General features: G+C 41.3%; 1 protein-coding gene across 1 annotated transcript in view; it reads right to left on the minus strand.

Annotated features, from left to right (window-relative positions):
- The window catches only part of SLC7A14 (solute carrier family 7 member 14), a 76,125-nt gene that overhangs the window by 38,572 nt on the left and 17,766 nt on the right, over positions 1-19,787 (minus strand). The window contains exon 2 of the mRNA XM_059921998.1: positions 1,199-1,435. Within this exon, the coding sequence (XP_059777981.1) occupies positions 1,199-1,435 (237 nt within the window). The remainder of the gene's footprint in view (positions 1-1,198; positions 1,436-19,787) is intronic.

A 19,787-nucleotide genomic window follows, 5' to 3' on the forward strand; every position in this document is an offset into this window, starting at 1 on the left:
TAGTCCATAAATTTCTCTTTGTTAGCAAATTTAGAAATACGTGTCTTTGAAAATTATTGGAAGAAGGGTGTTCTTTCCATTTGAGTGAATGTGGTTGCGGAGAAGATGGCCGGGGAACATGCCCCGCCTTTTTGGTCTTGTCTGTTGGCCAGTGGACTCCTGCCCTCTATAGAATGGAGACGGCACTGCCTCAGCAGTCATGCTCCTGGATTTCAGCTGAACTCTTGCCTGTAACCAGCTGTGTGGCCTTGGGCAAGTGCCTCCTTTCTCCGGACCTCATCTGTAAAGTGAAAGGGCGGGCTACCTGATTTTGGAGGACACTTTCAGACCTAAAATTCTATGAAATCATTATACTGAGAAAATGTGGTCTTCATATTTGTTATCTTCTCATGGTATCTAGGTGCTCAGCATTTTGGTCAGTTCTTCTGAGATAGGGGCACCAAAGTCAAATGACTTGCATGCAGCCACTGAATTAGTTCCTGGAAGTTCTGGGGCAAGACCCCAAAGCTTCCTCAACTGCTGTTTAGCTTCCCTTGAATGTAAAGGGATAGTCAGACATCAGGATGGAAAGTGGGTGGTTAGTGAGGCTCAGAGCCTGAAGTCTCAAGGTATTTGTTACATGAGCTTCTGACTATTTAGTATTCACTCATTTCGGTTACTCATCCATTCTGTTTCTTTTAGAAATATATTTTCTTATTTAAAAATTAATGCATGCTTATTTATGAAAAATTTAAAAAATGTTCTAAGGAAACCACTGGAGAAGTTCCTTATAGTTCTTTTTCCTGTATTAGTTTTATTTTTATATAGTTACTAACATGATGCATGTCCAATTTGTATCCTTTGTCATACAACATCGCATCAAAAACATATTCCATGCTATTACAGCAGTCTTCCTGGTCTTCCTTTTAATTGCTAGCTATATAATATGCTGCCCTAGTTTATGTAATCACTGTAGAATATTTAAGCTGTTTCTAATTTTTTGTTATTATAAATAAGGCTGTGATGAACATCTTTTCATATAAAGCTTTTATGGAAACTAGAATAATTTCCTTAGGCTAGATTCAGAGGGGAATTACTTGGCAAAAGAAGATGTATTAAGGCCCTGGATACATTTTGCCAAATTGCATCCTGAAAGAGGAACCCATTTATTTGGCTCAGCAAGTTTGCATGTTGGGGTTAGAGTCTGTGGCAGTCTCACCCAGGCCGTTGAGGGTCCCCACGCTGTCTGCCATCCGACGGCTGACCGTGTGGTTGGCCAGTGAGTCAAACATGCTGCTCAGAGCGCTGGCGCCGGCCGCGGTGCCAATCAGGTACTCCAGGATCAGGTTCCAGCCGATGAAGAATGCCACAAACTCCCCGACGGTGACATAGCTGTAGGTGTAGGCCGACCCCGTGGTCTTGGGGACGCGGACTCCAAACTCTGCATAGCAGACACCTGCATGGGACACACACATGGATGATGGATTTCAGGAGATGAGCTAAACTTCTGGTGGTTAACCATCTTGGGTAGAAAATACTGGAAATCTCTGGGATCTTAGAACAAATGGGCAAAGTTTTATATAAATGAATCAATCCGAAGTTCTAATGTGTTCCAGCTTCACTTCTGGAAAACTTTTTAACCTGCGTGAATGCCAGAACTAATTCTAAGGAACTATTAGAAGCTGATCTTCTTCATTAGGAAAACTCCCGGTTATCATATGTGTCTCTGTCATTGTTCCTTAGGTGTCAGATATCCTGAGTGAGCATGGATCTAACTCATTATGACCCCACAATTGATGGCACCAGGGTTAGATTATGCTAGCATTCTTCTCTTTCATTTTTACCTGTTACAAAAGGTGTTCCTCATTTGAGAGTGATACCTCAAGCAACCCTCGAAAATCCTGTACTATACTGGCGTGTGGGTGGGTAATAACAATGCAAATATAAATAAATGACTAGTTATTAACTAGGAAATTTAGCACATACAAAAGATAATTTAATGAACACTTTTAGAGTGCCTACTGTGTGCTTGGGAGGGTGCTAAGTGCTGGGACTAAAAAAAGACAAGTGAGGCAGGGCCCTGCCTTCAAGGGGAGCTATACCAGGAAATCAGCTCACATCGTAGGCTGTATAAGCTCAATAATGCAGAGACGTACAGGAACAAGGAGAGCAGAGATACGACATGTGCCTCAGCTGGTTTTGAGGTATACGGAGGAATTAATTACACTCAGAAGGTGGAACATGAGGCAAAGACATGGTGGGGAGAGAGAGTATGAAGCTTCGGGTGGAGTGGGTTGTGCCTGGGGGTGCTGGGAGGATCTGAGGCTGGAGAGGCAAGCAGAAGCCATGTGTTTTCCAAAGTGGGTCAGGGCCCCCTTCCACCAGAGTCATCTGTTGAACTGTAGTTTCAGGAGATGGAGACCAGGAATCTGCATTTTAACAAGCTCCCCACTTATATTTGAGAAACACTGGTATATTGCCTCATTTTTTTGTTTTATAGAATTAGAGATCAAATTAGAAAGAGACAGGGAATACACCAAACTTCTGGAAGTTGGGAGAATATTCTACATTGTACTAGGAACTCTGGATTTGGGGCCAGTGGGTGGGGTACCAAGTGGAAGGACAGACATAAGACAGCTTGGAGGAAACACACCAGGAGTGGGATATAGGAGGAGGTAGAAGGGAACTCAAAGTAAGCTTTACTTTCAGTCCCAGTTTTGTTAAGAGCCAACCTTGAGGTTCTCTCATCACAAATCACGGAAAAATTGTTCACTCTTTTGGGACTAAAGAGAACAAGTTTCTTCTCCTTTTGAAGGGAGTAAAATCAATGCAAGGAAGCAAAAACAGAGATGTCAAAAGCGTGGACACAATGAATGATTAAATGTGATGCACTGTCTCTTTTCCTTCCACTCAGTGGCATCAGTGTCAGGGCGTCCGTGTGGAAGGAGAACTGGACCAGCTGGGCTGCCCTCTTGTCTCAACTCTACCTTGAACCTGTGTACCCCTATATGTTGTTTCCTTCCTTGTAAAGTAAAGGAATTAGGCTGGGATGCTCTCTTAAGTGTCTTTCTACTCTGACAATCGAAGATTCTATTGTTATATGGAATTTTGCTACAAAATATATTGAACATAATTTTCTTTTACATTAGTTACTGTATTGTCCTGTGTTATGGAGATGCTCTCAAGGCTAGCAAAGCTGTTTGTCCCTACCTTGAATGGCCTAGGCTGCTATTTATTTTGAGTTCCTATGTCATCCCCCTTCCCTCCACTTTGTAAAATAGTTTTCATCCACTTCCTGGAGGTCAGCCTCTCAGTTGTTTCTTCTTGTTGCTGTCGCAAGGCTTACATGGAGCAGTCGGACCTCCTCCTATTCTAAATTGCTGCTTCCAACACCTGATGTTTAAATTGTTAGGGTGAGTCTAAAATTAAGAGGAAGTGGTGTCAGAAGGAAGGCCCGAGGAACTCTATAAGGAAAGTATAGAGTGTGTAAGTGCTGAATGTGAGACCTGGTGATATTTTCTTGGATGCTTGGTGGACTTGTGTAACTTATGTGTTCTTTTCTCCTGAAGGGAGTTGAGTTTGCACATAGAGTAGGTTTCTTTTTAAGTGCAGTATAAGAAAGGGCTTAGGAGGTAACTAACTTATTCTCTGCAGTGCAGGATCCACATCTTTACCCAATAATTTATTTTTATGTTTATTTATTTATTTTTTTCTTATTAGTCTCATCCATTTTATACACATCAGTGTGTACATGTCAATCCCAATCTCCCAATTCATCATACCCCCACCCCCACCCCCTGCCGCTTTCCCCCCTTGGTGTCCATACGTTTGTTCTCTACATCTGTGTCTCAATTTCTGCCATGCAAACCGGTTCATCTGTACCTTTTTCTAGCTTCCACATATATGCGTTAATATATGATATTTGTTTTTCTCTTTCTGACTTACTTCACTCTGTATGACAGTCTCTAGTCTCCATCCACGTCTCTACAAATGACCCAATTTTGTTCCTTTTTATGGCTGAGTAATATTCCATTGTGTATATGTACCACAACTTCTTTATCCATTCATCTGTCGATGGGCATTTAGGTTGCTTCCATGACCTGGCTATTGTAAATAGTGCTGCAGTGAACATTGGGGTGCATGTGTCTTTTTGAATTATAGTTTTCTCTGGGTATATGCCCAGTAGTGGGATTGCTGGGTCATATGATAATTCTATTTTTAGTTCTTTAAGGAACCTCCATACTGTTCCCCATAGTGGCTGTATCAATTTACATTCCCACCAACAGTGCAAGAGGGTTCCCTTTTCTCCACACCCTCTCCAGCATTTGTTGTTTGTAGATTTTCTGATGATGCCCATTCTCACTGGTGTGAGGTGATACCTCATTGTAGTTTTGATTTGCATTTCTCTAATAATTAGTGATGTTAAGCAGCTTTTCATGTGCTTCTTGGCCATCTGTATGTCTTCTTTGGAGAAATGTCTATTTAGGTCTTCTGCCCATTTGTGGATTGGGTTGTTTGCTTTTTTAATATTGAGCTGCATGAGCTGTTTATATATTTTGGAGATTAATCCTTTGTCCGTTGATTCATTTGCAAATATTTTCTCCCATTCTTAGGGTTGTCTTTTCGTCTTGTTTGTAGTTTCCTTTGCTGGGCAAAAGCTTTGAAGTTTCATTAGGTCCCATTTGTTTATTTTTGTTTTTATTTCCGTTACTCTAGGAGGTAGATCAAAAAAGAGCTTGCTGTGATTTATGTCAAAGAGTGTTCTGCCTATGTTTTCCTCTAAGAGTTTTATAGTGCCCAGTCTTACATTTAGGTCTCTAATCCATTTTGAGTTTATTTTTGTGTATGGTGTTAGGGAGGGTTCTAATTTCAGTCTTTTACATGAAGCTGTCCAGTTTTCCCGGCACCACTTATTGAAGAGACTGTCTTTTCTCCATTGTATATTCCTTGCCTCCTTTGTCATAGATTAGTTGACCGTAGGTGCATGGGTTTATCTCTGGGCTTTCTATCTTGTTCCATTGATCTATATTTCTGTTTTTGTGCCAGTACCATATTGTCTTGATTACTGTAGATTTGTAGTATAGTCTGAAGTCAGGGAGTCTGATTCCTCCCGCTCCGTTATTTTCCCTCAAGACTGCTTTGGCTATTCGGGGTCTTTTGTGTCTCCATACAAATTTTAAGATTTTTTGTTCTAGTTCCATAAAAAATGCCATTGGTAATTTGATAGGGATTGCATTGAATCTGTAGATTGCTTTAGGTAGTATAGTCATTTTCACAATATTGATTTTTCCAATCCAAGAACATGGTATATCTCTCCATCTGTTGGTATCGTCTTTGATTTCTTTCATCAGTGTCTTATAGTTTTCTGCATACAGGTCTTTTGTCTCCCTAGGTAGGTTTATTCCTAGGTATTTTATTCTTTTTGTTGCAGTGGTAAATGGGAGTGTTTCCTTGATTTCTCTTTCTGAGTTTTCATTGTTAGTATATAGGAATGCAAGTGATTTCTGTGCATTAATTTTGTATCCTGCAACTTTACCACATTCATTGATTAGCTCTAGTAGTTTTCTGGTGGCATCTTTAGGATTCTCTATGTATAGTATCATGTGATCTGCAAACAGTGACAGTTTTACTTCTTCTTTTCCAATTTGTATTCCTTTTATTTCTTTTTCTTCTCTGATTGCTGTGGCTAGGACTTCCAAAACTATGTTGAATAATATTGGTGAGAGTGGACATCCTTGTCTTATTCCTGATCTTAGAGGAAATGCTTTCAGTTTTTCACCATTGAGAATGATGTTTGCTGTGGGTTTGTCATATATGGCCTTTATTATGTTGAGGTAGGTTCCCTCTACACCCACTTTCTGGAGAGTTTTTATCATAAATGGGTGTTGAATTTTGTCAAAAGCTTTTTCTGCATCTATTGAGATGATCATATGGTTTTTATTCTTCAATTTGTTAATATGATGTATCACATTGATCGATTTGCATATATTGAAGAATCCTTGCATCCCTGGGATAAATCCCACTTGATCGTAGTGTATGATTCTTTTAATGTGTTATTGGATTCTGTTTGCTAGTATTTTGTTGAGGATTTTTGCATCTATATTCATCAGTGATATTGGTCTGTAATTTTCTTTTTTTGTAGTATCTTTGTCTGGTTTTGGTATCAGGGTGATGGTGGCCTCATAGAATGAGTTTGGGAGTGTTCCTTCCTCTGCAATTTTTTGGAAGAGTTTGAGAAGGATGGGTGTTAGCTCTTCACTAAATGTTTGATAGAATTCACCTGTGAAACCATCTGGTCCTGGACTTTTGTTTGTTGGAAGATTTTTAATCACAGTTTCAATTTCATTACTTGTGATTGGTCTGTTCATATTTTCTATTTCTTCCTGGTTCAGTCTTGGAAGTTTGTGCTTTTCTAAGAATTTGTCCATTTCTTCCAGGTTGTCCATTTTATTGGCATAGAGTTGCTTGTAGTAGTCTCTTAGGATGCTTTGTATTTCTGCGGTGTCTGTTGTAACTTCTCCTTTTTCATCTCTAATTTTATTGATTTGAGTCCTCTCCCTCTTTTTCTTGATGAGTCTGGCTAATGGCTTATCAATTTTGTTTATCTTCTCAAAGAACCAGCTTTTAGTTTTATTGATCTTTGCTATTGTTTTATTTCTATTTCATTTATTTCTGCTCTGATCCTTATGATTTCTTTCCTTCTGCTAACTTTGGGTTTTGTTTGTTCTTCTTTCTCTAGTTCCTTTAGGTGTAAGTTTAGATTGTTTATTTGAGATTTTTCTTGTTTCTTGAGGTAGGCTTGTATAGCTATAAACTTCCCTCTTAGAACTGCTTTTGCTGCATCTCATAGGTTTTGGATCATCGTGTTTTCATTGTCATTTGTCTCTAGATATTTTTTGATTTCTTCTTTGATTTCTTCAGTGATCTCTTGGTTATTTAGTAACGTATTGTTTAGCCTCCATGTGTTTGTGTTTTTTACGTTTTTTTCCCTGTAATTGATTTCTAATCTCATAGCATTGTGGTCAGAAAAGATGCTTGATATGACTTCAATTTTCTTAAATTTACTGAGGCTTGACTTGTGACCCAAGATGTGATCTCTCCTGGAGAATGTTCCATGTGCACTTGAGAAGAAAGTGTAATCTGCTGGTTTTGGATGGAATGTCCTATAAATAGCTATTAAATCTATCTGGTCTATTGTGTCATTTAAAGCTTGTGTTTCCTTATTAATTTTCTCTCTGGATGATCTTCATTGGTGTAAGTGAGGTGTTAAAGTCCCCCACTATTATTGTGTTACTGTCGATTTCCTCTTTTATAGATGTTAGCAGTTGCCTTATGTATTGAGGTGCTCCTATGTTGGGTGCATATATATTTATAATTGTTATATCTTCTTCTTGGATTGATCCCTTGATCATTACATAGTGTCCTTCCTTGTCTCTTGTAACATTCTTTATTTGAAAGTCTGTTTTATCTGATATGAGTATTGCTACTCCAGCTTTCTTTTGAGTTCCGTTTGCATGGAATATCTTTTTCCATTCCTTCACTTTCAGTCTGTATGTGTCCCTAGGTCTGAAGTGGGTCTCTTGTAGACAGCATATATATGGGTCTTGTTTTTGTATGCATTCAGCAAGCCTGTGTCTTTTGGTTGGAGCATTTAATCCATTCACGTTTAAGGTAATTATTGATATGTATGTTCCTATTACCATTTTCTTAATTTTTGGGGATTTGTTTTTGTAGGTCTTTTTCTTCTCTTGTGTTTCCCACTTAGAGAAGTTCCTTTAGCATTTGTTGTAGAGCTGGTTTGGTGGTGCTGAATTCTTTTAGCTTTTGCTTGTCTGTAAAGCTTTTGATTTCTCCATTGAATCTGAAAGAGATCCTTGCTGGATAGAGTAATCTTGGTTATAGGTTTTTCCCTTTCATCAGTTTAAGCATATCATGCCACTCCCTTCTGGCTTGTAGAGTTTCTGGTGAGAAATCAGCTGTTAACCTTATGGAAGTTCCCTTGTATGTTATTTGTCATTTTTCCCTTGCTGCTTTCAATAATTTTTCTTTGTCTTTAATTTTTGCCGATTTGATTACTATGTGTCTCGGCCTGTTTCTCCTTGGGTTTATCCTATATGGGACTCTTTGTGCTTCCTGGACTTGGGTGGCTATTTCCTTTCCCATGTTGGGGAAGTTTTCGACTATAATGTTTTCAAATATTTTCTCGGGTCCTTTCTCTCTCTCTTCTCCTTCTGGGACCCCTATAATGGGAATGTTGTTGCGTTTAATGTTGTCTCAGAGGTCTCTTAGGCTGTCTTCATTTCTTTTCATTCTTTTTTCTTTATTCTGTTCTGCAGCAGTGAATTCCACCATTCTGTCTTCCAGGTCACTTATCCGTTCTTCTGCCTGAGTTATTCTGCTATTGATTCCTTCTAGTGTATTTTTCATTTCAGTTATTGTATTGTTCATCTCTGTTTGTTTGTTCTTTAATTCTTCTAGATCTTTGTTAAAGATTTCTTGCATCTTCTCAATCTTTGCCTCCATTCTTATTCTGAGGTCCTGGATCATCTTCACTATCATTATTCTGAATTCTTTTTCTGGAAGATTGCCTATCTCCATTTCATTTAGTTCTTTTTCTGGGGTTTTATCTTGTTCCTTCATCTGGTACATAGCCCTCTGCCTTTTCATCTTGTCTGTCTTTCTGTGAATGTGGTTTTTGTTCCACAGACTGCAGGATTGTAGTTCTTCTTGCTTCTGCTGTCTGCCCTCTGGTGGATGGGGCTATCTAAGAGGCTTGTGCAAGTTTCCTGATGGGAGGGACTTGTGGTGGGTGGAGCTGGCTGTTGCTCTGGCGGGCAGAGCTCAGTAAAACTTTAATCCGCTTGTCTGCTGATTGGTGGGGCTGGGTTCCCTCCCTGTTGATTGTTTGGCCTGAGGCGAACCAACACTGGAGCCTACCCGGGCTCTTTGGTGGGGCTAATGGTGGACTCTGGGAGGGCTCACACCAAGGAGTACTTCCCAGAACTTCTGCTGCCAGTGTTCTTGTCCCTTGGTGAGCCACAGCTGCCCCCTGCCTCTGCAGGAGACCCTCCAACACTAGCAGGTAGGTCTGGTTCAGTCTCCTATGGGGTCACTGCTTCTTCCCCTGGGTCCCGATATGCACACTACTTTGTGTGTGCCCTCCAGGAGTGGAGTCTCTGTTTCCCCCAGTCCTGCCGAAGTCCCGCAATCAAATCCCGCTAGCCTTCAAAGTCTGATTCTCTAGGAATTCCTTCTTCTGTTGCCAGGCCCCCAGCTTGGGAAGCCTGACGTGTGGCTCAGAACCTTCACTCCAGTGGGTGGACTTCTGTGGTATAAGTGTTCTCCAGTTTGTGAGTCACCCACCCAGCGGTTATGGGATTTGATTTTATTTTGATAGCGCCCCTCCTACTGTCTCATTGTGGCTTCTCCTTTGTCTTTGCATGTGGAGTATCTTTTCTGGTGAGTTCCAGTGTCTTCCTGTCGATGATTGTTCAGCAGTTAGTTGTGATTCTGGTGCTCTCGAAAGAGGGAGTGAGAGCATGGTCTTCTACTCTGCCATCTTGAACCAATCTCTATATACCCAATAATTCTTATATTCTGTGAGCTTCTTCTCTCCATCCTTATATACCACCTGATAATGTACAAGGCTTATAAGTAGAATTTGTCCAAGGAATGCTTTTGAAATGGGCATCCGTTTGATTGCAAATTTAATTTGGAGAGCCAATATTGTGAAGTTTGGGTAGTCAAATGTTCTCTCCTTAATATTTGATATGACAAATTAAATTAAAAAACACCCAATTCACCATCAGAACCCACTGACCAAGGGTAATTAGCAAAGAGCCAAGTCTTCTTTAGGTCTTGTGAAGGGACCTGCCCCTTGATCTCCTGGATTGGAGTAAGAGGCCCTGTGCTGTGCACGGTGCAGGAACATATAGAATCTTAGTCACTCATTTCCCCAAACCTGCTTCGATCCTGATGACTGGAGTCTGGGGAGAACAGTGGGACAATCAATTAGCCACTAACCATGTAGGACGATTTCTGCTACCATAAATCATTCTTTGGGACACATTCTCATTTTGAACACATTGTGAGGGATTTTATTTTTGAAGCCTTCTGATTTATTTGTATGCAGGAATCCAAGCTTTTAGTGGACACTAGAAAGTTTCCAGCTTGGCAGTGAAGCTCAGTGGTCAGGAGTGAGTGATTTCAACCCCAAGTATCCTGGAAAAAAACTGGAAAATGTTGTTAGTCATTCATCGTTTGTTTCAACTATCTCATGTGTAAGAGAGACACATTCAAGGGTACCTTTCTAATTTCAATGAGAAATAAAAACCACGGAAAGGGAAGCCTTGTTTTTCATCCTAGATTATGTGGTAACCGAGTGTCCAAAGGCAAGTTACTTACCTCACATGGGTAAAACGAGGGTGCCAACTAGATGAGCTTCAGGCTACTTTCTCATGCTATTGTTCTTTGATTTTACAGCTAGAAGCAACTCTTTTTTTTTAAATTTTTTTTTAATTTTTATTTTTTTTTAAACATCTTTATTGAAGTATAATTGCCTTACAATGGTGTGTTAGCTTCTGCTTTATAACAAAGTGAATCAGTTATACATATACAATATGTTCCCATTTCTCTTCCCTCTTGCATCTCCCTCCCTCCCACCCTCCCCATCCCACCCCTCTAGGTGGTCACAAAGCACCGAGCTGATCTCCCTGTGCTATGCGGCTGCTTCCCACTAGCTATCTATTTTACATTTGGTAGTGTATATATGTCCATGACACTCTCTTACCCTGTCACATCTCACCCCACCCCCTCCCCATATCCTCAAGTCCATTCTCTAGTAGGTCTGTGTCTTTATTCCCGTCTTGCCACTAGGTTCTTCATGGCCTTTTTTTTTTTTCCTTAGATTCCGTATATATGTGTTAGCATACTGTATTTGTTTTTCTCTTTCTGACTTACTTCACTCTGTATGACAGACTCTAACTCCATCCACCTCATTACAAATACCTCCATTTCATTTCTTTTTATGGCTGAGTAATATTCCATTGTATATATGTGCCACATCTTCTTTATCCATTCATCTGTCGATGGACATTTAGGTTGCTTCCATGTCCTGGCTATTGTAAATAGAGCTGCAATGAACATTTTGGTACATGACTCTTTTTGACCTATGGTTTTCTCAGGGTGTATGCCCAGTAGTGGGATTGCTGGGTCGTATGGTAGTTCTATTTGTAGTTTTTTAAGGAACCTCCATACTGTTCTCCATAGTGGCTGTATCAATTTACATTCCCACCAACAGTGCAAGAGTGTTCCCTTTCCTCCACACCCTCTCCAGCATTTATTGTTTCTAGATTTTTTGATGATGGCCATTCTGACTGGTGTGAGATGATATCTCATTGTAGTTTTGATTTGCATTTCTCTAATGATTAATGATGTTGAGCATTCTTTCATGTGTCTGTAGGCCATCTGTATATCTTCTTTGGAGAAATGTCTATTTAGGTCTTCTGCCCATTTTTGGATTGGGTTGTTCGTTTTTTTGTTATTGAGCTGCATGAGCTGCTTGTAAATCTTGGAGATTAATCCTTTGTCAGTTGCTTCATTTGCAAATATTTTCTCCCATTCTGATGGTTGTCTTTTGGTCTTGTTTATGGTTTCCTTTGCTGTGCAAAAGCTTTTAAGTTTCATTAGGTCCCATTTGTTTATTTGTGTTCTTATTTCCATTTCTCTGGGAGCTGGGTCAAAAAGAATCTTGCTGTGATGTATGTCATAGAGTGTTCTGCCTATGTTTTCCTCTAAGAGTTTGATAGTGTCTGCCCTTACACTTAGGTCTTTAATCCATTTTGAGTTTATTTTTGTGCATGGTGTCAGGGAGTGTTCTAATTTCATACTTTTACATGTACCTGTCCAATTTTCCCAGCACCACTTATTGAAGAGGCTGTCTTTGCTCCACTGTATATGCTTGCCTCCTTTATCAAAGATAAGGTGACCATATGTGTGTGGGTTTATCTCTGGGCTTTCTATCCTGTTCCATTGATCTATATTTCTGTTTTTGTGCCAGTACCAAACTGTCTTGATTACTGAAGCTTTGTAATATAGTCTGAAGTCAGGGAGCCTGATTCCCCCAGCTCCATTTTTCGTTCTCAAGATTGCTTTGGCTATTCGGGGTCTCTTGTGTTTCCATACAAATTGTGAAATTTTTTGCTCTAGTTCTGTGAAAAATGCCAGTGGTAGTTTGATAGGGATTGCATTGAATCTGTAGATTGCTTTGGGTAGTAGAGTCATTTTCACAATGTTGATTCTTCCAATCCAGGAACATGGTATATCTCTCCATCTATTTGTATCATCTTTAATTTCTTTCATCAGTGTCTTATAATTTTCTGCATACAGGTCTTTTGTCTCCTTAGGTAGGTTTATTCCTAGATATTTTATTCTTTTTGTTGCAATGGTAAACGGGAGTGTTTTCTTAATTTCACTTTCAGATTTTTCGTCATTAGTGTATAGAAATGCAAGAGATTTCTGTGCATTAATTTTGTATCCTGCTACTTTACCAAATTCATTGATTAGCTCTAGGAGTTTTCTGGTAGCATCTTTAGGATTCTCTATGTATAGTATCATGTCATCTGCAAACACTGACAGCTTTACTTCTTTTCCGATTTGGATTCCTTTTATTTCTTTGTCTTCTCTGATTGCTGTGGCTAACACTTCCAAAACTATGTTGAATAATAGTGGTGAGAGTGGACATCCTTGTCTTCTTCCTGATCTTAGAGGAAATGCTTTCAGTTTTTTACCGTTGAGAACGACATTGGCTGTGGGTTTGTCATATATGGCCTTTATTATGTTGAGGAAAGTTCCCTCTATGCCTACTTTCTGCAGGGCTTTTATCATAAATGGGTGTTGAATTTTGTCGAAAGCTTTCTCTGCATCTATTGAGATGATCATATGGTTTTTCTCCTTCAATTTGTTAATATGGTGTATCACATTGATTGATTTGCGTATATTGAAGAATCCTTGCATTCCTGGGATAAACCCCACTTGATCATGGTGTATGATCCTTTTAATGTGCTGTTGGATTCTGTTTGCTAGTATTTTGTTGAGGATTTTTGCATCTATGTTCATCAGTGATATTGGCCTGTAGTTTTCTTTCTTTGTGACATCTTTGTCTGGTTTTGGTATCAGGGTGATGGTGGCCTCGTAGAATGAGTTTGGGAGTGTTCCTCCCTCTGCAATATTTTGGAAGAGTTTGAGAAGGATAGGTGTTAGCTCTTCTCTAAATGTTTGATAGAATTCACCTGTGAAGCCATCTGGTCCTGGGCTTTTGTTTGTTGGAAGGTTTTTAATCACAGTTTCAATTTCAGTGCTTGTGATTGGTCTGTTCATATTTTCTATTTCTTCCTGGTTCAGTCTCGGCAGTTTGTGCATTTCTAAGAATCTGTCCATTTCTTCCAGGTTGTCCATTTTATTGGCGTAGAGTTGCTTGTAGTAATCTCTCATTATCTTTTGTATTTCTGCAGTGTCAGTGGTTACCTCTCCTTTTTCATTTCTAATTCTATTGATTTGAGTCTTCTCCCTTTTTCTCTTGATGAGTCTGGCTAATGGTTTATCAATTTTGTTTATCTTCTCAAAGAACCAGCTTTTAGTTTCATTGATTTTTGCTATTGTTTCCTTCATTTCTTTTTCATTTATTTCTGACCTGATCTTTATAATTTCTTTCCTTCTGCTAGCTTTGGGGTTTTTTTGTTCTTCTTTCTCTAATTGCTTTAGGTGCAAGGTTAGGTTGTTTATTCGAGATGTTTCCTGTTTCTTGAGGTAGGCTTGTATTGCTATAAACTTCCCTCTTAACACTGCTTTTGCTGCGTCCCATAGGTTTTGGGTCGTCGTATCTCCATTGTCATTTGTTTCTAGGTATTTTTTGATTTCCCCTTTGATTTCTTCAGTGATCACTTCGTTATTAAGTAGTGTATTGTGTAGTCTCCATGTGTTTGTATTTTTTACAGATCTTTTCCTGTAATTGATATCTAGTCTTATAGCGTTGTGGTCGGAAAAGATACTTGATACGATTTCAATTTTCTTAAATTTACCAAGGCTTGATTTGTGACCCAAGATATGATCTATCCTGGAGAATGTTCCATGAGCACTTGAGAAAAATGTGTATTCTGTTGTTTTTGGGTGGAATGTCCTATAAATACCAATTAAGTCCATCTTGTTTAATGTATCATTTAAAGCTTGTGTTTCCTTATTTATTTTCATTTTGGATGATCTGTCCATTGGTGAAAGTGGGGTGTTAAAGTCCCCTACTATGATTGTGTTGCTCTCGATTTCCCCTTTTATGGCTGTTAGTATTTGCCTTATGTATTGAGGTGCTCCTATGTTGGGTGCATAAATATTTACAATTGTTATGCCTTCCTCTTGGATCGATCCCTTGATCATTATATAGTGTCCTTCTTTGTCTCTTGTAATAGTCTTTATTTTAAAGTCTATTTTGTCTGATATGAGAATTGCTACTCCAGCTTTCTTTTGATTTCCATTTGCATGGAATATCTTTTTCCATCCCCTCACTTTCAGTCTGTATGTGTCTCTAGGTCTGAAGTGGGTCTCTTGTAGACAGCATATATATGGGTCTTGTTTTTGTATCCATTCAGCCAGCCTGTGTCTTTTGGTGGGAGCATTTAATCCATTTACATTCAAGGTAATTATCGATATGTATGTTCCTATTACCATTTTCTTAAATGTTTTGGGTTTGTTATTGTAGGTGTTTTCCTTCTCTTGTGTTTCTTGCCTAGAGAAGTTCCTTTAGCATTTGTTGTAAAGCTGGTTTGGTGGTGCTGAACTCTCTCAGCTTTTGCTTGTCTGTAAAGGTTTTAATTTCTCCATCCCATCTGAATGAGATCCTTGCTGGGTAGAGTAATCTTGGTTGTAGGTTTTTCTCCTTCATCACTTTAAGTATATCCTGCCACTCCCTTCTGGCTTGCAGAGTTTCTGCTGAAAGATCAGATGTTAACCTTATGGGGATTCCCTTGTGTGTTATTTGTTGTTTTTCCCTTGCTGCTTTTAATATGTTTTCTTTATACTTAATTTTTGACAGTTTGATTAATATGTGTCTTGGCGTGTTTCTCCTTGGGTTTATCCTGTATGGGACTCTCTGTGCTTCCAGGACTTGATTAACTATTTCCTTTCCCATATTAGGGAAGTTTTCAACTATAATCTCTTCAAATATTTTCTCAGTCCCTTTCTTTTTCTCTTCTTCTTCTGGGACCCCTATAATTCGAATGTTGGTGCGTTTAATGTTGTCCCAGAGGTCTCTGAGACTGTCCTCAGTTCTTTTCATTCTTTTTTCTTTATCCTGCTCTGCAGTAGTTATTTCCACCATTTTATCTTCCAGGTCACTTATCCTTTCTTCTGCCTCAGTTATTCTGCTATTGATCCCATCTAGAGTATTTTTAATTTCATTTATTGTGTTTTTCATTATTGCTTGGTTCCTCTTTAGTTCTTCTACGTCCTTGTTAAATGTTTCTTGCATTTTGTCTATTCTATTTCCAAGATTTTGGATCATCCTTACTATCATTATTCTGAATTCTTTTTCAGGTAGACTACCTATTTCCTCTTCATTTGTTAAGTCTAGTGTGTTTTGACCCTGCTCCTTCATCTGCTGTGTGTTTTTCTGTCGTCTCATTTTGCTTATCTTACTGTGTTTGGGGTCTCCTTATCACAGGTTGCAGGTTCGTAGTTCCCGTTGTTTTTGGTATCTGTCCCCAATGGCTAAGGTTGGTTCAGTGGGTTGTGTAGGCTTCCTGGTGGAGGGAACTAGTGCCTGAGCTCTGGTGGATGAGGCTGGATCTTGTCTTTCTGGTGGGCACGTCCACGTCTGGTGGTGTATTTTGGGGTGTCTGTGGCCTTATTATGATTTTAGGCAGCCTCTCTGCTAATGGATGGGGCTGTGTTCCTGTCTTGCTAGTTGTTTGGCATAGGGTGTTCAGCACTGTAGCTTGCTGGTCATTGAGTGATGCTGGGTCTTGATGTTGAGATGGAGATCTCTGAGAGATTTTTGCCCTTTGGTATTACGTGGAGCTGGGAGGTCTCTTGTGGACCAGTGTCCTGAAGTCGGCTCTCCCACCTCCGAGGTACGGCCCTGATGCCTGGCTGAAGCACCAAGAGCCTTTCGTCCACACGGCTCAGAGTAAAAGGGAGAAAAAATAGAAAGAAAGAAAGAAAGAAAGAAAGAAAGAAAGAAAGAAAGAAAGAGGCTATAATATAGTGAAGTAAAATAAAGCTATTATAAAGCAAAGCTATACAGACAAAATCTCCCCCAGAAGCATATACATATGCACTCACAAAAAAAAAGGAAAAGGGGAAAAATTAATATATCCTGCTCCCAAAGTCCACCTCCTGAATTTGGGATGATTCGTTGTCTATTCAGGTATTCAACAGATGCAGGCACATCAAGTTGTTTGTGGAGTTTTAATCCGCTTCTTCTGAGGCTGCTGGGAGAGATTTCCCCTCCTCGTCTCTGTTCGCACAGCTCCTGGGGATCAGCTTTGGATTTGGACCCGCCTCTGCGTGTAGGTCGCCTGAGGGCGTCTGTTCCCCGCCCAGATAGGACGGGGTTAAAGGAGCAGCTGCTTCGGGGGCTCTGGCTCACCCAGGCCGCGGGGAGGGAGGGGTACGGAGGAGGCGGGGCGAGCCTGCGGCGGCAGAGGCCGGCGTGACGTTGCAGCAGCCTGAGGCGCGCAGTGCGTTCTCCCGGGGAAGTTGTCCCTGGATCACGGGACGCTGGCAGCGATGGGCTCCACGGGCTCCCGGGAGGGGTGGTGTGGAGAGTGACCTGTGCTCGCACACAGGCTTTTTGGAGGTGGCAGCAGCAGCCCCAGCGTCTCACGCCCGTCTCTGGGGTCCGCGCTGATAGCCGCGGCTCGCGCCCATCTGTGTAGCTTGTTTAGGCAGCGCTCTGAATCCCCTCTCCTTGCACGCCGCGAAACAAAGAGGCAAGAAAAAGTCTCCTGCCAAGAGGCAAGAAAAAGTCTCCTACCTCTTCGGCAGCTGCAGACTTTTTCCCGGACTCCCTCCCGGCCAGCTGTGGTGCGCCAACCCCTTCAGGCTGTGTTCACGCCGCCAACCACAGTCCTCTCCCTGCGATCCGACCGAAGCCCGAGCCTCCGCTCCCAGCCCCGCCCGCCCCGGCGGGTGAGCAGACAAGCCTCTCGGGCTGGTGAGCGCTGCTCGGCGCCGAGCCTCTGTGCGGGAACCTCTCCGTTTTTCCCTCTGCGCCCCTGTTGCTGTGGGATCCGCGCTGTTAGCCGCGGCTCGCGCCCATCTCTGAAGTTCGTTTAGGCGGCGCTCTGAATCCCCTCTCCTCGCGCACCAGGAAACAGGGAAGAAAAAGTCTCTTGCCTGTTTGGCAGCTGCAGACTTTTTCCCGGACTCCCTCCCGGCCAGCTGTGGTGCGCTAACCCCTTCAGGCTGTGTTCACGCCGCCAACCCCAGTCCTGTCCCTGCGATCCGACTGAAGCTGAGCCTCAGCTCCCATACCCGCCCGCCCCGGCGGGGGAGTAGACAAGCCACTCGGGCTGGTGAGTGCTGCTCGGCACTGATCCTCCGTGTGGGAACCTCTCCGCTTTGCCCTCCGCACCCCTGTGGCTGCGCTCTCCTCCGTGGCTCCGAAGCTTCCCCCCTCCGCCACCCGCAGTCTCCGCCCGCGAAGGGGCTTCCTAGTGCGTGGAAATCTTTCCTCCTTCACAGCTCCCTCCCACTGGTGCAGGTGCTGTCCCTATTCTTTTGTCTCTGTTATTTCTTTTTTCTTTTGCCCTACCCAAGTACAGGGGGAGTTTCTTGCCTTTTGGGAGGTCTGACGTCTTCTGCCAGCGTTCAGTGGGTGTTCTGTAGGAGCAGTTCCACGTGTAGATGTATTTCTGCTGTATCTGTGGGAAGGAAGGTGATCTCCGCGTCTTACTCTTCCGCCATCTTCTCTCCTCCCCCCTAGAAGCAACTCTTAATCATTTGGGTCAATGGGGGAAACCCTGTAGGAAATACTGCAAGCCAGTAGTCTCGGGAAAGGTAGTACTGCCTCCTAGGGGAAATTTTGGAAATCTGTGAGGGTGTCTGTGGTTCACATGATTATTGTGGGCACTCATGGCATTAAATGGGTGGGAGCCTGGGCTGTTAGACATTCTGCAGTGTGTGGGACTGTCCCACCGAATGAGGCATTGTCTTGTGTCTTACATGATTCCGAAGGTCCCAGTGGACATTCATGTAAGAGAAAAACTGTTTATGATTTCTGAGCTTGAATCTATCTTCATTTTACATATTAACACAAAGCGTTTTTTTGGTATGGTTTTATATACATTGAATTTTCCTGGGATGTAACAACTGGGTAGATTGAGGGACAGTTGTAATTTGTTTTGTCTCAAAATTTACCAGGAGTTGCTCATCATTTGGGAAAACCACATCAGCAGCAGCTCAAGACTCATGGTCTTTGAGCAGCAAACAGCACACCTGTGTGAAGGTACATTTGTAGCAGTTGCATTCATAGTGGTTCTACAAATGACGGCAGGCAACTGACGACTCTCTTATGTTCCCTAATGTACTTATGCCCCAGCATTCACATGCTGATATATTATTTTTATCAGAAATCACTTTTCTTTCATTTATCTTCTATACAAAGGGCATGGTGATTTTTTTAAAAAAAGTTAGTGTTTAGGAAGGTAACATTATCTCTACTTTGCTTTGCAGAATGGTAGAAAAAGAATTGCAGTGTATTTATTATCTAAAGTTGATTTGGTGTACTAGGATGGAGAATCACTATTCTAAATGTGAGAGAAGTTTATAAACAATCTCTACTCAATTTAGTAAGGCATTTCAAAAATTTCTTGCCCCAGAGTTACCTTCCCAATCATATTTGCCTTATGCTATTATCAAAGTGACTTTGCATTCCTTGGCTATTCATCAAGTGGTTGGAGAGGGAGAGGCATATTGATTCCAAAAGTATAACCGTGTAGCTGGAGAAAATCAATAGAGAGTACAATGTCGGGGTGCCAGATGGCCATCAACGAGCGACAGCGTGCTGCAGAGAACATGACGGAAGTTTTCCCATTAGAGTTGTTCAGAAATGGCAAGTCCTCGAGCAGTATGGAGGATTCATTTCTGCAGGACTAGAGAGAATAGGAATGGTTCCTCATAGCCTGTAACTCTGATATCCTTTTCGGTTATCTACCTTTTAAGTATATTGTAAACATACCTCTGTTCTCATTTTGTTATCCCTAGTATTCTGTTTTATTTCCATACCTAGAACTATTTTTGGTTAAATTGAGTAATTCCCAGCCTGAAGAGCAGTCAAACTTAGGATTTACACATTGAAAAGTGGGTTGGGACAAGATACCAGAAGATTCCATATTTGAAACATTCTCTATCAATCCCTTTGTGAGTACCCCAAATATTGTGTGATTTGACGTTCAGAAGAGTTTGGTTCCTTTCAGTGTGAATTTCTTTTTAACTCCGAGAGTCTATGGTCCTATCATATATAGGTATAATAGGCCAGGCTTCGGTTAGATACTCCCAGGGAGCCTACAAACAACATTGAACTTTCTAAACTTGTACCTAAGACAGCGCTGCCCAAGAGTTAAGATGATCTCTGCAAGTTCCTCCCCGTCTAATGTCATCCTGTCATTCACAGCCTGCCCACCCTGGTTCTCTAGTACCCTCTCAGGACCAGGAAGCAAAGATTCTCCACCCTAAGAGGGTGTAAAGGAGAGAGATCCCACTGGCGGTAGGTGAAAGGTAGAGAAGGGTTTCTCCACTCGAGAAATACGTTTCCCTCT

Source organism: Balaenoptera ricei, chromosome 4 (genome assembly GCF_028023285.1).
Source record: "Balaenoptera ricei isolate mBalRic1 chromosome 4, mBalRic1.hap2, whole genome shotgun sequence".
In the NCBI taxonomy this organism is placed as follows: Eukaryota; Metazoa; Chordata; class Mammalia; order Artiodactyla; family Balaenopteridae; genus Balaenoptera; species Balaenoptera ricei.